This window comes from Hypanus sabinus, chromosome 6, assembly GCF_030144855.1.
Source record: "Hypanus sabinus isolate sHypSab1 chromosome 6, sHypSab1.hap1, whole genome shotgun sequence".
In the NCBI taxonomy this organism is placed as follows: Eukaryota; Metazoa; Chordata; class Chondrichthyes; order Myliobatiformes; family Dasyatidae; genus Hypanus; species Hypanus sabinus.
The window spans coordinates 40956293-40974234 of NC_082711.1; the positions used below are offsets into that span (position 1 = coordinate 40956293).

Here is a 17942-nt window from a genome sequence, read left to right on the forward strand (position 1 = left end):
AACATTTCTTTACGTATAGATCAAGTGTTTGGATGCAATTTAAACAGTCTTTGTCAGAGAGAAGGCACAACCATACCTAAATTTGTGACGCTGTGTATTGATCACGTGGAAAAAGAAGGTATGGCTTTCTAATTGTTATTTCTTTAAAGTATCTCACACAAACTCTTAACAATGTTGGTGGAATATTTTTAATGTATCTAGAATTATGCAAGTTGGTGCTTAATTTCAGTCAGTTAAATTTTCTTCAATTTCATCTTAAATATGGACTAATCATACTTGCAAAATATCAATTTTCAAATAATGAAAAATTTTCTGAGTTTTTATATTCTTGCAATTCAGTCTCTGAGCTTGTATTCCTGCTTATTTTTATGTTGATTCATCTCATTCCATCAGGCTTGAATATTGATGGTCTGTATAGAGTAAGTGGCAACCTGGCTGTGATACAAAAACTGCGCTTTGCTGTCAACCACGGTAAGTCTTTTTCTTTATTTATAAAGTACTTGTTTATAAATTGTAAAGGAACTTGATTTTTAAAAATTTGGTTAAGCCCAAACTCCAAATGGTTAAATGTCAATGATACCTTAAATGTAAGCCTAAAAAGGTCCAGGGAGATGGTTGAGATTTTCTGTTTTTTAGATGACCATTACCTGTAATATACCTTTGTAACATCCGCAAACATGGGCACAAAGCCATCAATTCCATCATCCACATCATTGATATATAATGTGAAAAGAAGTCATCCTAACATCAACCCCTGTGGAATACCACTAGACACTAGCAGCCAACCAGGAAAGGCCACATTTATTCCCATTCTTTGCCTCCTGCCAGTCAGCCAATCTTCTGTCTATGGTAGTATCTCATCATCCTTCTTACTAAAGAGAGAACTTCGGAGCAGAAATCAATAACTGCAGGAGCAACTTAGATGATGGAGTAGCATCTGTGGAAGGAAGGGAATTATTGATGGTTCAGGTCAAGACCCTGCATCAGGACTGAGAGTGGAGAAGGAAGGCAACCAGCATTAAGGTATTAAGAGAGGGGTAGATATGAGATGGGCAGCAGTAGAAACATAGAAAACCTACAGAATGCAGGCCCATCGGCCCACAATGCTGGACTGAACATGTACTTTTGAAATTACCTAGGGTTACCCATAGCCCTCTATTTTTCTAAGCTCCATATACCTATCCAAGAGTCTCTTAAAAGGCCCTATTGTATCTGCCCCCACCACTGTCACTGACAGCCCATTCCACACATTCACCACTTGTGCGCTTACGCCGGCAGTGCACACTGGCTGTTACAGCCACTCCAACTAGTTTTCTTACTTTTCTAACTTACTTTATTTGTTGTATTTTTTTTTCCTTTCATGTTAACACATTGAAGCTGCACCCTCTCTAACATGCTGGTGGAGAGAGTTTTATTCTGGTTTTTAGTCTGTCTGTCTGTCTCTGCATAAAAAAACTTACCCCGGCATCTATTCTGAAGCTATTTAGTGCCTTCTCATGATAACCATTTCAGCCCTGGGAAAAGTCTCTGACTATCCACAAGATCAATGCCTCTCATCATCTTATACACCTCTATCAGGTCACCTCTCATCCTCCGTCATTCCAATGACAAAAGGCCAAGTAGGTAATAAGTAGACTGAGAAGATGGGGCCAGGTGGGGGAGGGAAATAGATGGAGTTGGGAGACAGAAGCCCATAGGTGGAAAGGAAGAAAAATAATAGATGAAAGAAAGGGAGAATGAAAGTCGAAACATAGGTTGAAGGGTGATGAGACACAAACACTCTTAAGTGCTGGGATCTGGTATCTAAGTTGGGTAATTGTTTGGAGCATTAAGGGAGAGGTGAAGGGCAAATGGAGAGGATTCAGTGTGGGAAGCCTATGAGTGGTAAGTGAATGGAATCAGGAAGGAGAGGAGATGGTTGGGGAACTGGAAGGGGAGGAGGTGAGTTGAGGTAAGGAGACACAAATGGGAGAAATAGACACAAAATGCTGAAGGAACTCAGCAAGTCAGGCTGCAACTAGGGAGGTGGGAATAAACAGTTGACGCTTTGGGTTGAGACCCATCACCAGGACTAGAAAGTAAGGGGACAGAAACCAGAATAAGAAAGTGGGGGGAAAAGGAAGACAAGCTGGCAGGTGTTAGGAAAAACCGGGAGAGGGGGAGGTGGGTTCATACCATTGGATTACAAAGCATACAGGGGTAGTAGGAGATAGTGGTGTTCTACATTCCTTTGGGATATAGACTACACAACTGTGAACTTTAGCCTGACCTGATCATGGGCCTTAGATATAAAGATCAATTTTATTTTTGTGAATTACAAAATTCTCTACAAAAGATTTAAAATACAAAGCATAATAAATACTTACTTTTCTTGTCTTAATAACTATAACTTTTTTACAGATGAAAAGCTGGACTTGAAAGATAATAAGTGGGAGGATATTAATGTTATTACTGGGGCTCTCAAGATGTTTTTCAGAGAACTTCCAGAGCCACTCTTCACATATCATCTTTTTAATGATTTTATCAATGCAATCAGTAAGTAAAGATGATAAACTAATGATTGTCTTATTCTCACTTAAATGTTAGCTTGCAAAAGGTTACAGTAATTTTATTTTCTACTTGAAGCATTGAATAAATCAACATTTAAGTGACCGTATAAGAAACAAATTATCCATTTTTGCCAACATCAGTTTCAAGAATGCAGATTCTGAATGCTATACCTACATGTGTATAGTTTTGCTTTCTACAGCCAGTGATTTGTGATAATTACTGAATTTAATTGTATTTCTCGCTGATCCATTGTAAAGAATTTCATATTTACTGCAAGCATGGTGCATGCATGCAATTAAGGGCATGATCAAATGTTCCACTCAATCCCAAGAAATACTAATGCATTCCATAGTACACTGCAAGGCCTTAATGCCTTTCACTTTCTTAGTGCACAAAAATAGTATGTCAAAAATACGTATGTAGTTATAATTTGATCTTGGTTTAGATAGAAACTGTTATGTGCTGTTCTGCAAATCTGATCACATATTCTAAGTACTCTGCCAACATTAAAGTCAAAATGCATTTTGCAATTTTAATATTTATTGGGACATAACATCTCATTGTTTATAAGTTTATGTAAAAAACTGATGTGTGTAGTCAAAAGACTCGAGGTTGAGGATAATGGTCTTCGTTCCGTTGATCTGGGCTGTCAAGTGGCTAATGAGACCAATGAAGAAGTGGCCCACAGAACAAAACCGCCTGTGCATGTAATTGTTTAACATGTACTTGATGTTGCAAGAAGCACATGATACTTCATAAATCAACCAGCTGATTCCAGTGGCATGGACACCACGACAATTGGAACTGTTGGATTTGTTGTAGCCTTCACCCACCTTCACAGCTGTTAAGTTCAAAGTTGGATTGGTTGGATTGTTCTTTGTCGGTGACCTCACCCTCGACCTTACCACCATGGGTGACCCTACCAGGAGCATAGCTTCAGACGGCATTCTTCTCAGGATCTCTGGACCACACAAACTTCTCTACCTCAACAAGGTGACAATCCACGGAGAAGTCTATAGACCCGAATGAAAGTGTGTTTTAAAAAATGCTAAGTTCCTGATAGCGGTCACGTGGTTAGATACAATTTTTTGACAAGTTGTTCCATATTTAACACAATTAAATGTTTTCATTTAAAACAGAACAGTACAGCACAATAATAGTCTCTTTGGTTCACGATATTTTGCCAAACCAATTAAAGTAATAATGCCTAATTAAACTAATCCCTCTGAGTTATGAGGTTCATGCATATCTCTCCATTCTCTGCATATTCATGTGCTTATGTAAGAGTCTCTTAAGCACCTCCATCATATCTGCTTCCACTACTGTCCGTGGCAACATATTCTAGGCATTCACTATACTGTGTATTAAAATATATTTGCCCCTTAAATCTCCCTTGAACTTTCTCCCTCTCACTCTAAATGCATGCCCTGTAGTATTGGACATTTCAGCTCAGGGAGAAGGGGAAAGTTACTGGCTGTCTAGTCTATCAATGCCTCTTATAATTTTACAAACTTCTAATAGGTCTTCCATGCTCCAGAAAAAACAACCTCAAGTTTATGCTGCTACTTCTATAGCATGTGGTTTCTAATCTAGGTAACATCCTTGTAAACTTTTTCTGCATGCTGTCTAAGGAATGGGTTACAGTACTGCAGGTACAACATAACCAGAGTTTTATAAAACTGAGCCATAGCTTCCTGACTCTTGAACTCAATGCCTCACATCAAAAGGCAAGCCTACCCAAGTAATTCCTTAAGACCATGAGAGCAGAATTAGACCATTTGGCTCATTGAGTCTGCTCTGCCGTTCCATCATGGCTGATTTATTATCCCTCTCAGCCCCATTCTCCTGCATTTTGCCCATAACCTTTGACAGCCTGACTAAGCAAGAACCTATAAACTGCCAATTTAAATATGCTCAATGACTTAACCTCCACAGCTGTCTGTGGCAATGAATTCCACAGATTCACCACCATGAGAAGATATTCCTTCTCAATCTGTTTTATTCTGAGACTCTGCACTCTGGTTCTGGACTCAGCCACTATAAGAAATGTCCTCCCCATATCCACTCTATTTAGCAGTTTCAAAATTCGGTAAGATTTCCTCCCTTGCTCCGCAACCCTCCATATTTTATTAAACTCCAGTGAGTTAAGGCCCAGAGCCATCAAGCAGACCTTGTGCATTAACCTTTTCATTCCAGAATCATTCATGTGAACCTCTTCTGGTTTCTCTCCAAGCCAGCACATCTTTATTGGATAACGGGTCCAAAACTCACAGTACTCAAGTGTAATCTGAGCAATGCCTTATGAAGCCACAATATCACATCCTTGCTCTTATATTTGATTCCAGGGATGAAATGGTTTACACATGAGAAGCCTGTGATGTCTCCAGGCCTGTACTCGCTGGAGTTTAGAAGAACGAAGGGGGATCTGATTGAATCCTATCAAATATTGAAAAGCCTAGGTAGAGTTGATGTGGAGTGTATGTTTCCTATAGTGGGTGAGTCTAGGACCATAGTACACAGCCTCAGAATAGAGGGGCATTCCTTTAGAACAAAGATGAGGAATTTTTTTAGCTAGATGGTAGTGAATCTGTGAAATTCATTGTCACAGCTCTGGAGGCCAATTCACTGAGTATATTTAAAGAGGAGGTTGATAGATTCTTGATCAGTCAAGATAAGAAGGCAGGAGAATGGGTTTGAGAGGCATAATAAATCAGCCATGATGGAACAGCAGAACAGACTTGATGGGCCAAATGGCCTAGTTCTGCTTCTATGTCTTTGGGTGTATTTAAGTCAGAGATTTTTAGGTATCTGAGTAGCCAGGGCATCAAAGGTTATGCTGAGAAGGTGGGAGAGTGGGACTAAATGGGAGAATGGATCAGCTCATGATAAAATGGTGGAGCAGACTCGATGGGCCGAATGGCCGGCTTCTATTCTTTCGTTCTATGGTTGTATGTCTTAAGGTCTTATATTCTAGTCCACATGAATGGAGTACTAAAATTGCATTCGTCTTTCTTACCACCAACACAACCTGCAAGTTAACTCGTAAGGAATCCTGCACAAGGACTCTCAAGTCCCTCTGCACCTCTGATTTTTGAATTTTCTACCCATTTAGCAAATAGTCTATGCCTTTATTCCTTCTACCAAAGTGCATGACCATATACTTCCCTGCACTTCTTTGCCTATTCAGGGATATGATGCTGAGGCTCTATAAGGCACTCTTGAGACCACATTTAATTGTGTGCAGTTTTGGGCTCCTGATTTTAGAAAGTTTATACTGACATTGAAGAGGGTTCAGAGAAGATTCACGAGAATGATTCCAGGAATAAAGGGTTACCGTATGAGGAATATCTGGCAACTCTTGGGCTGTATTTCCTGGAGTTCAGAAAAATGAGGGGGGATCTCATAGAAGCATTCTAAATGTTAAAAGGCTTGAACAGATTGGATATGGCGAAGTTATTTCCCATGGTAGGGGAGTCTATGACAAGAGGGCACGACTTCAGGATGGAAAGATGTCCATTTAGAACAGAGGTGTGGAGAAATTATTTTAGTCAGGGTGGTAAATCTATGGAGTTTGTTGCCACGAGTAGCTGCAGAGGCCAAGTTATTGGGTTCATTTAAGGCAGAGATAGATGGGTTCTTGATCAGCCAGGGCATCAAAGGGTATGGAAAGCAAGCAGGGGAGTGGGGGTGACTGGAAGAGTTGGATCAGTCGTGATTGAATGGCAGAGCAGACTTGATGGGCTGAATGGCGTACTTCTGCTCCTATATCTTATGTTTCCCAATCTATTCAAATCCTTCTGCAGACTCCCTACTTTCCTCAACACTACCTGCCCCTCCACCTATCTCCCTATCGTCTGCAAACTTGACCGCAAAGCTATTAATTCTGTCATCCAGATCATTGACATATAATGTGAAAAGAAGTGTGCTCCCAATACAAAACAGCACTAGTCACCATCAGCCAATCAGAATAGGTCCCCTTAATCTGTCTCTTTTTGCCTTCTGCCAGTCAACCAATCTTCTATTCATGCTAATATCTTAATGATAATATCATGGACCCTTATTTTGTTAAGTAGCCTCATGTGTGGCACATAATCATGCACCTCCCAAGTACCCTGAAACCTCATCTTTAATAATGAAGTTAAGCTACTGGCCTATAATTTCCTTCCTTCCACTTCCCACCCTTCTTAAAGCGTGGAGTGACATTTGCAATTTTCCAGTTCTCCGGAACCATTCCAGAATCTAGTGATTCTTTAAAGATTATTACTAATGCCTCCAGAATCTTTTCAGCTATCTTTTTCAGAACCCCGGGTTGTGGTCATTTGCTCCAGGTGACTTACCTACCTTCAGGCATTTCAACTTCCCAAGCACCTTCTCCTTAGTGATAGCAAATACACTTAATGCCCCCCTGACAATTTTGACATACCACGTGTTTTCCACAGTGAAAACTAACACAAAATACTTAAGTTTGTCCACTATTTCTTTGTGCCTCATTACTACTGCTCATTTTCTACCAGTCCAATATCCATTCATGCTTTTCTTTAACTCGCACTATGTCTGAAAAATATTTTTGATTCCTCTTGATATTATTGGCTAGCTTACCTTTATATTTCATCTTTTTTCTCTTTATGCTTTTTGTTCAAGTTCTCAACTGTTGGTTTTTAAAAGCTTCCCAATCCTCTAACTTCCCACTAATTTTGGCTGTATTTTATGTCCTCTTGTGTTTTCGTGCTGACTTTGGCTTCCATTGTCAGCCACAGTTGTCTCATCCTCCCTTGACAATACTCCTTCATCTTTATGATGTATCTATCCTGCATTTTCCGAATTTTCCCCAGAAACTCCAGCCATTGTGTTCTGTCATCATTTATCATCATCCCTGCAAGTGTCCCTTCCAATTAACTTTGGCCAACTTCTCTCTCATGCCTCTATAATTTTCTTTATTCCACTGTAATACTGATATATCTGAATTTATTTTCTCCCTCTCAATCTGGAGGATAAATTCTGTCATATTAGGAATACTGCCTCCTAAGGGTTCCTTTACCTTACAGTATCTCATCAAATCTGGTTCATTACACAACACCCAATCCAGTATTGCCTTTCCCCTAATGGCCTCAACCACAAGCTGCTCATAGGCATTCTACAAGTTTTCTCTCTTGGAATCTGACATCAACCTGATTTTCCAAATCTACATGCTTATTGAAATCCCCGTGACAATCATAACATTCTCCATATTACATGCCTTTTCTATTTCCTGCTGTAATTTGTATCCCACATCCTGGCTATAGTTCAGGGGTCTGTATATTAGTCCCATTAGAGTATTTTTTTTCCTTGCATTTTCTTAATTCTATCCACAAGGATTCTACATCGTCCAGTCCTAAGTCACATCTTTATAAGGATTTTATTTTATTTTTTTACCAACAGACTGATCCCACCCCCATCTGCTTGTGCTTTCTACAGAAGGTGTATCTTGATGTTAAGCTCCCTACCTTACAGCCACAACTCAGTGATGCTCATAATGTAATTCCTGCCAATCTGTAATTATGCCTTATTCCATATACTGTGTGCATTCAAATATACCATTTTCAGTTCTGTATTTGTCCCCCTTTGTCATTTTGTCTTCATGTTACACTTCAACCCATCCAATGTTGCCCTATCAACTGTATTTCCTCATTGTCTCACTACACAATGCATCGAGTTGTATACCAATTGCCATATCAATCCAGTTCCTTCCCCAAATGCTCTAGCAAACTGACCTGCTAGGATATTAGTCCCCCTCGGGTTTAACTGTAACCCATCCTTTTTTTTTAATAGATCATACCTTCCGCAGAAGAGATCCTAGTGGTCCATAAATCTGAAACCCTGCCCTGACTAGCATGTGGTACTGGGAGTAATCCAGAGATCACTACCTAACTACCCTATCAACTTGTGCATCACTTTCAATTTTTGTGCCAGATCTGCAAACTTAATAATCCCCCCATCCATATTTTCATCCCAGTAAAGAAAATCAGTGCACATGGTTTGTATTACTGCTTTCACTCTTTATTCCACAATGGGTTATGGATAAATATGTAAACAATAGACAGTAGACAATAGGTGCAGAAGTAGACCATTCGGCCCCTCGAGTCTGCACCGTCATTCTGAGATCATGGCTGATCATTCACTATCAATACCCAGTCCCTGCCTTGTCCCCATATCCCTTGATTCCCCTATCCATCAGATATCTATCCAGCTCCTTCTTGAAAGCATCCAGAGAATTGGCCTCCACCGTCTTCCGAGGCAGTGCATTCCATACCTCCACAACTCTCTGGGAGAAGAAGCTCTTCCTCAACTCTGTTTTAAATAACTGACCTCTTATTCTCAATCCATGCCCTCTGGTACTGGACTCTCCCAACATCTGGAACATATTTCCTGCCTCAATCGTATCAAATCCTTTAATTATCTTAAACGTTTCAATCAGATCCCCTCTCAATCTCCTCAATTCCAGCGTGTACAAGCCCAATCTCTCCAATCTCTCTGCGTAAGACAGCCCTGCCATCCCAGGAATCAATCTAGTGAATCTACGCTGCACTTCCTCAATTGCCAGAATGTCCTTCCTTAAACCTGGAGACCAAAACTGTACACAATATTCCAGGTGTGGTCTCACCAGGGCCCTGTACAAATGCAAAAGAACATCCTTGCTCTTGTATTCAATTCCCCTTGTAACAAAGGCTAACATTCCATTTGCCCTCTTCACTGCCTGTTGCACTTGCTCATTCACTTTCGTTGACTGGTGAACTAGGACTCCTAGGTCTCTTTGCATTTCTCCCTTACCTAACTCGACACCGTTCAGACAATACTCTGCCCTCTTGTTCCAGCTTCCAAAGTGGATAACTTCACATTTATTCACATTGAATGACATCTGCCAAGTATCTGCCCACTCACCCAGCCTATCCAAGTCTCCCTGTATTCTCCTAACGTCCTCTTCGCATGTCACACTGCCACCCAGTTTAGTATCGTCAGCAAACTTGCTGATATAGTTTTCAATGCCCTCATCTAAATCATTGACATAAATCGTAAAGAAGGATGGGATTTCAGGTCTACTATAAATGCTTATTATTCTTTAATTGTAAGTAATGTCCCATAATTTATTAGAGAATAACATCTCATTGTGCTTCATTTATTGGACTTTTTTCGGTTTTCTACTTGGGAAATTTTGAACTGCAGATTGCTGCAAGTTACCATTCAAGACAATGGAGATCTTGTTCTGTCTTATCCAATATGGTTGAAGGATAGAGAAAAATACTGGGTTGATTTAGAATCAAGCTGGATAAAGAAAGCAAAAAAGATCTGATTAAATGTTAGTCTTATTTTCCCACCAGGACCAGCTCCCAAATTTTACCACCTAACAAACTAGGGCAAATTGTAGTAGTCAGTTCATCTACTAACATGCACATTTTTTAAGATGCGGGAGAAAACTAGAACAACTGGAGCATGGAGAACATGCAAATTCCACGCAAGTAGCACAAGACATCAGGACTGAACGCCAACTATGGGGCAGCAGCTCAACTGGCTCCATCACTGTGCTATTGGTTATATTGATTGATTTATTTGTTCTTGACGCACTCAGACACAAAGGATCAAAACATTATAGTAATCTTTAAAATTTTCACTTTAACTAGTGAAACAAATTGTTTTTGGGAAGATAACAGATTGGTCTGTTTCTGTTCGTAGCATAGTGGTTAGCATAACACAATTATAGTGCCAGCAACCTGGGTTCCATTCCGCTGTTGTCTGTAAGGAGTTTATACATTCTTCTTGCAGCCCCAGTGCTGTCCTCAGTGTGCTCCAGTTTCCTCATAGTTTTCAAGTATGTATGGGTTAGTAGATTAATTGGTCACAGGTGTAATTGGATGGCACAGACCCAATGGACCAGAAGGGCCTATTACCGTGTTCTGTCTCTAAATAACAAAAATAAAATGTTAATGCAGTTTGCCTTTTTTTTTCCAGCAGCTTGTAGTGCACAGTTCAGCCAGAAGATGGCATGTGTTGCATTCTCCAACGTTTTTTAATTTTTTGTGATGCTAGAAATCTTGATCAAATGCTGGGAGAACGCAGAAGATCAGGCAGCATCTTTGGAGTGAAATGAACAATAAACATTTTAGGCCAAGATCTTTGATGATCCTTACTCCTGATGAAAGGTGTTAGCCCGAAATGTCAACTGTTCATTTTCCTCCATAAATGCAGCCTGACCTGTTGAGCTCCCCCAGCATTTGTGTGTTAATGTTTTGTTCTTTTGACATTGTACTTGTACACACATATTGGAGACTTTTTTTTTTGCACATCAACATTAGTTTGATCAGAGCCAGCTTCTTCCGCCACTTCCCAGGAACAGTGATTCAAATACAATAAATGTTAACCATCCAATCTCTAATGAGAATGAACTTGGAACAACTACAATCAATTTTTACTTTCTTATCTTTACTACTATTTAGCCTGCAAGCAGTTTACAATATAAAATATAGAGGCTAGCATATTTTCATTGGAAGCTGAAAATGCAGAAATTGCAAAACTAACAGTCATATCTGTGGAGAGAGAAGTCACTGATGTTTTGGATTGATACAATTTACTATGCTTTCAATTATTAAACTCTTGAAGGCAAAAACACCTTACCTATTTTTATTGATGCACCATAGAAAGCGAACTATCTGGATGCATAACAGCTGTCTGTTTTGGCAGTGACCACAAGAAACTGCAGAAAGCTGTGGACACAGAAACAGCCTCACCTCCGTGATCTCTGTCTATACTTCTCACTACCATAGTAAGGCAGCCAGACCCACCCTGTAAATTCTCTCCTCCTGTCTTCCATGAAACAGAAGATACAAAAGCCTGAAAGCACATAATATAGGCTCAAGGACAGCTTATAAGACTACTGAATGGTTCCCCAGTATGATAAGATGGTCTCTTGACTTTACCGTTTACCTTATGATTCTGCACTGTACTTCCTCTGTAGTTTTTACACTTGCATTGTTCGTGTTTTACCATGTTCTACCTTTAATGCACTGTGTAATGATTTACTGTCTGAGCAATGTGCAAGTCGAGCTTTTCATTGTATCATGTGATTTCTGGTAAAATGGCTTCTTTGGGCCAACCAGATGTGTTATTGTCTTTTATGAACATGGTTTTTATGATCGCAAGACCCTGCTAGACATTAAGAAATTAAAGTACGACCCTTTCAGCGAGTTGCTTGTTGATGGAGAAGCTGAAGGAATTCGACTTGGTGCAGATCATGTTGTTGCCTCCGTCAGGCATCAGAGGAATCGGTGTGCGAAGGCAGTGTGCAGTCTTAATAGCAAGTGATTGTCCCAGTTGCTTTTCTTGTGATCACAAGACCCCATTGGACATTGTTAATGCAGAATGCTGTAAGTCTGATTCACTGATTGGCGCATAGCAGGGGAGCTGAATGGCCTTGGTCATAGTGAGGACCAGGCCTCAAGCTACAGTGCTGCCTGTTTACAGCGAACCAGCAAAGAGGCATCGGAGTCAGTGTGCTCCATCAGAGGCACTGTGGCTGGCTACCCAAGTTGGAGTCTGTGCTGCCTGCTCCCAGTTTTTGCTGCAACATTCACAGACTCAGGGTCTTGGGCTATATATTTTTTTGTATGACTGTATTTTACTGATATCTTATATGCTTGCCATCTTATATGTGCCTTGTGCTGTGTGTGCCTGTTAGTACTGTATTTTGCATCTTGGCTCCAGAGTAATTGGAATCGGGTCTATTATCACCGGCATGTGACGTGAAATTTGTTAACTTAGCAGCAGCAGTTACATATATTGAATAAATTATTTAAAAATGTGCAAAAACAGAAATACTGTATATTAACAAAGTGAGGTAGTGTCCAAAGCTTCAAAGTTCGTTTAGGAATTGGATGGCAGAGGGGAAGAAGCTGTTCCTGAATCGCTGAGTGTGTGCCTTCAGGCTTCTGTACCTCCAATCTGATGGTAACATTGAGAAAAGGGCATGCTCTGGGTGCTGGAGGTCCTTAATAATGGAAGCTGCCTTTCTGAGACACCACTCCCTGAAGATGTCCTGGGTACTTTGTAGGCTAGTGCCCGAGATGAGGCTGACTAGATTTACAACCTTCTGCAGCTTCTTTCAGTCCTGTACAGTAGCCCCTCCATACCAGACAGTGATGAAGCCTGTCAGAATGCTCTCCACGGTACAACTATAGAAGTTTTTGAGTGTATTTGTTGACATGCCAAATCGCTTCAAACTCCTAATAAAGTGTAGTTGCTGTCTTGTCTTCTTTATAACTACACTGATGTGTTGTGACCAGGTTAGATCCTCAGAGATCTTGACACTCAGGAACTTGAAACTGCTCACTCTCTCCACTTCTGATCCCTCTATGAGGATTGGTGTGTGTTCCTTCATCTTACACTTCCTGAAGTCCTCAATCAGCTCTTTCATCTTACTGATGTTGAGTGCCAGGTTGTTGCTGCGGCACCATTCCACTAGTTGGCATATCTCACTCCTGTATGCCCCCTCACCACCACCTGAGATTCTCCCAACAATGGTTGTATCGTCAGTAAATTTATAGATGGTATTTGAGCTACTGTCATCTGTAAATAGAGAGTAGAGCAGTGGGCTAAGCACACACCCCAAGGTGCGCCAGTGTTGATCGTCAGCGAAGATTTGTGTTTAGCTGTATTCATGTATGTTTGACAATTAATCATTATAAACCAATTCCAATAAACAATTGTGTCATCTAAGGAATAAGAAATATTTGAATGACATTGATTCCAAAATGTGAAAACCCACTATTTCTTTAATATAATTCTGAATTAATTGAATAAATTGTGATTAAGAGTTTTGTATTATTTATAGATGATTATTTTAGTGTATTTAATGACAAACATAAAACCAATTATATATAATCAATTAAACAGCCAGCAATGTTGACTGTGTATTCAATTCCATAGATGCTGCCTGACCTGCTATGTTCCTCCAACATTTTGTGTGTGTGTGTATAGCTCTGGATTTCCAGCATTACAGAATCTCTTGTATTAATCAATTATATCTAATGTATTTCAGAATCTCCAGACTACAAGCTCCGCATTCAGGGTATTAAAGAACTAGTTAGACAACTACCTAAACCAAACCATGACACGATGCAAGTTCTGTTCAAGCATCTTGTGAAGTAAGTCTGAATTAAATGATCAGTTGAATATTGCTCTGATCAAAGGAATATCAGATGTACTTCCATTGTGGTTGACTTTGCCTGGTAATTTGGGACTGAAATTTCCATCTCTTAAGATTTTATAATTAAAATAATTTGCTTAATATTTTATTAAATTGCAAATATCAGTGTCAAGAAGTCTGCAACATTTTAGCTAAATTGGGCATATTGTACCCCATTTTTTAAACATTCCTGTATTTTTAAATGATTTTAAAAAAATTACCCCCATAGTATTGAATTTCAAGTTGCAATGCAATGCAGCAAGACCACTTAGGCATTTGTTATATTGGTGAGAAACAATCTGAACATTATATAGCCTTAACCAATTAAACTAATGACCAAATAGAAAGACCTTTCTCAGAGGATGAATCAGTGGTTGTAAATTAAGTTCAAATCAGGAACAGAAAAAAAGAAAGGGAAGAACAGGTGGATTAAAATATTAAAAAATGAAGTTTTTCTTAAATTTAACTTTTTAACAATTTGAAGGAATAAGGTACCTTTTTTTTCCACTTGGTTTTTGAGACATTAAATTGCATTGGTTATCTGCTATCTCATTGTAAATAGGATAGTCCATAAAGTATCAAACTGTGGTAATTTTAATTGCAATTAATTTGACCATAAAGATCAGAGACTAAATGCAAGATAGAACATAGAACTGGACAGCACAGGAATAAACCCTACAGGTCACAATGTCTGTATAAAACACAATGCAAAATTAAGCTTAAATCTCTTCTGCTTGAACATGAGCCAAATCCCTCGTGTATCTGTACATGTATCTAAAATCACTGTCATATCTGTTTCCTGCATTACCCACCAGCAGCCTGTTCCAGGCACCTTCCACTTTGTATACCGCAAATCCCGTTAAAACTTCTCGCCAATACATATGCCTTTTGTAACCTTATAAACTTCTATCAGGTCTCTCCTGAATCTCCATCTCTCCAGAGAAAGCAGCTGAAGTTTGTTGAATCTCTCCTTGTTGTTCATACTTTAATCCAGGCAACTTCCTGGCAGACCTCTTCGGTACCCTTTACAAACCCTCCACATCTCTCCTGTAATAAGGTGACCCTAATTGCATACAATAGGTGTTAAAGGTGAACAGTGCAAGGTGTACAGCAGCACATGTAATTCACAATTCACTATTGTTGTCATGTTACAAATTGCTTGTTAGTTTGGGTCTTAATAACGAATGCCATTATTTTTGCAAAAGCTAGCATAGTATTAACATTCATTCAGTCATTAGCTCATCCAACAATTGTTATGTGTTAATCACTAATGTGTTCAGTGTTGCTGATGGTCTGCTCCAGTTCTTATATTTGCTACTCATATATTCATTGTTTCTTAAGAAACATCAAGTGAAATAATTTTTCTGCCCCATATCCATGTTAACTTTGAGCCATAATAGGTCACTGGAAGTATGTCTTTCATGTAGAATGAAGCACCAAAATGCTATGATGCAATCATGAGTCTTAAATGCTGTCTTAAAAGAGAGCAGAGAGTGGTGCGAACACCCCAGTGCATCTGTAGATGTGAACTTCTCACTATTCAGGACATTTACAAAGACAGGTGTGTGTAAAAAGGGCCCGAAGGATCATTGGGGACTTGAGTCACCCCAGTCACAGTGTTCCAGTTGCTACCATCCAGGAAATGGTACCACAGCATAAAAGCCAGGACCAACAGGCTCTGGAACAGCTTCTTCCACCAGGCCATCAGACTGATTAATTCATGCTGATACAGCTGTATTTCATTGTTATATTGGCTGTCCTGTTGTACGTACTATTTATTATAATTTACTATAAATTGCACATTGCACATTTTGATGGAGACGTAACAACCATTTTACTCCATGTATATGGAGTAATAAAGTCAATTCAATTCAATTATGCAAAATTTCAGACAGATAGGTAGAATATCTTAAATATTACTATAAGATTACCATAAAGATTATCAGAACAAAAATAAAGAAAAAAATATTGATCAAGCTACATCCAGATGATTTTCTCAATGCCATCTACTTCCATCATGAAGTTTGGGATTAAACAATAAAACAAAAGAGCAAGTAAGTGGAGTGTCATAACAGGTTGACAGACATCTGAAGTACAAAGGATGATATTTTGGGTGTTCTTGCTCTATATCAGTAAATTGGGTATTCTGTTTTATCCATTTAAGTGAGATAGAATTTTCTATAACGAGAACGTTTTTAAGTATGTCGATGGTGATACTACATGATTAAACAATATTATTATATCTTTCTAGGGTCATTGCTTGTGGTGAGCTAAACCGAATGACTACTCAGAGTGTTGCCATAGTATTTGGGCCAACTCTCCTCAGGCCTGAGAAAGAGGTGAACAATATTGCAGTGCACATGGTATATCAGAATCAGATTGTGGAATTGATCTTAACAGAAATTGAGACCATATTTGGACGCAGTTGAAATACACTGCAAAAGGAAAGAACATCTACCAAAACCCTTAAGTGTTTTTTTTTGTATTTTGAGTTGACCAGAAAAATGGTAAACTTTGCACTTGTTTTCCACTGTTTTTTAAAAATGAACTGTAGTTTTTTTTTAAATGGTTATCATTCTTGAAAGCAGGTGTTTTGCTTAAGATGTAATACAGACATGCAAGAGTGCATGTGACCTGGTTATGACAAAGAGTGAAGATATAAGTATATGATAGTTACATACACTGGGCTCTTTTGCAACAATATTTGCCTGAGAGACTTAGCAGTACTCTTTCATGCGTGTGTACGTATTTTTAGGAGATTTCCATTTCCTGCATATAGTTGGCAGTCCTCACATTCAGCCTTTCCTGCTGTTTGATGTAGCAGAAATCCTAATACTGTATATTGCTCTTGAGTCCTTACTGAAGCATTGGCCAGATATTGTGTAATTTATTTTTTATAGGTTTACTCGAAAGGCAAAAGCTCAATTGTTAAATGCTGATTTTCTTTTTCCTGGTTGAATATGGACAGAAAACAATCCTGCACTTGCTGTACCTTCAGCTGGCTGTTAAAACAGGGGTTATGATCACATCCAGTGTTTGAAATACTAGTGATGTATAGATGAACAAAGAATATATGTTAAAATAACATGTCCTCAGCCAAACTGTATAATATAGTCTGTGTATAGTTCCTTAACAAAGTATGTTTTCCATACAGTAACATTTCTAATCAAATTTTGCCAGCTTGTAATAAAATTGCTGGTCAGTGTATCAGCTGAGATCAGTACTAAGAGCTTTTAGGGGTATTTTAATGACAGGCAACACAAGGGGCTATTCTTAGGTATACTAAGAAGCTGTGTGCACTTTTTAGCTATTGGTAATTTCAGTGCAGGGCAAATCTTAACCATTTGTATTTCAAATGGTACTGGAAAGTAATGTGTAGGCTTGGCTTTCTAGGTGCTCTACAACAATAGCTGTTTATTTAAAAATGTACAGGCAAAAATTTGAAAAAAATCTGCTTAGCAATTTATTGCACAATAAGTGCTAACAGTTAAAGAAATCATCATGTATGCACTGATGGGTATTAAGGCAGAAACACTTGAAGCTAAATTGAATTTTCTCATTTTAAAAGTGTGGACTGGTTGTGTTACAGGTTTTTATTGGAATACTACCTGTTTCTGGGCACATGATCTGCAGAATTTTTTGAATGTATTTTTTTAAACTAACTGCTGTATGACAATATTCTAATCAAAGATTAAACAAAATGATTCAAAACAATTGTTCAGTCTGTTTGTTTCAGAACCCTGAATGTATTTGCTTTGAGGTGCAGATTGTTCTGGTACTGGACTGGCAAGTTAGGTCTGACTGTTGTGAATTGTGAACCTAAATTCACTTGTTTTATTGATAAATGTAAAGACCGACAATTAGTTTGCATCAATACTGATGTAACAAACAGAACTCTTGATTTTCCAGTGTTAGCATCCTTTATTGGTATGGGTTTACTACCACAAATCCAGAATGATTTGAGACCAGTGCAGTGCCAGATTAGTGATTTTGCCGAATCATATGGTGGGTTAGGATTAAATAAACAAACACCTCTAACCCACTTGATGATCACCTTACCCTACCTTTAAAACACCCTGTAAATGTACAAGTTGGATAAGGGGTTGAACAAATGATGTACAGTAGTGGTCGCCAACCTTTTTAAACCCAAGATCCCCTACCTTGGCCTTAGTGAAAGGCA

At 38.9% G+C, this 17942-nt stretch overlaps 1 protein-coding gene across 8 annotated transcripts in view; it reads left to right on the top strand.

Annotated features, from left to right (window-relative positions):
• Window positions 1-17491, top strand: part of arhgap12b (Rho GTPase activating protein 12b) — a 189526-nt gene extending 172035 nt beyond the window's left edge. For 6 of the 8 annotated variants that reach the window (XM_059971959.1, XM_059971958.1, XM_059971960.1 and 3 more), the window contains 5 exons: window positions 20-118; window positions 394-471; window positions 2401-2535; window positions 13616-13721; window positions 16014-17489. In XM_059971959.1, coding sequence (XP_059827942.1) covers window positions 20-118; window positions 394-471; window positions 2401-2535; window positions 13616-13721; window positions 16014-16191 — 596 coding nt within the window. In that variant the 3' untranslated portion in view covers window positions 16192-17489. Of the gene's footprint in view, window positions 1-19; window positions 119-393; window positions 472-2400; window positions 2536-13615; window positions 13722-16013 lie in introns of all 8 variants that reach the window. The other 2 variants (XM_059971966.1, XM_059971961.1) reach the window with 2 other exon arrangements.
• The last annotated feature ends 451 nt before the right edge of the window (window positions 17492-17942 follow it).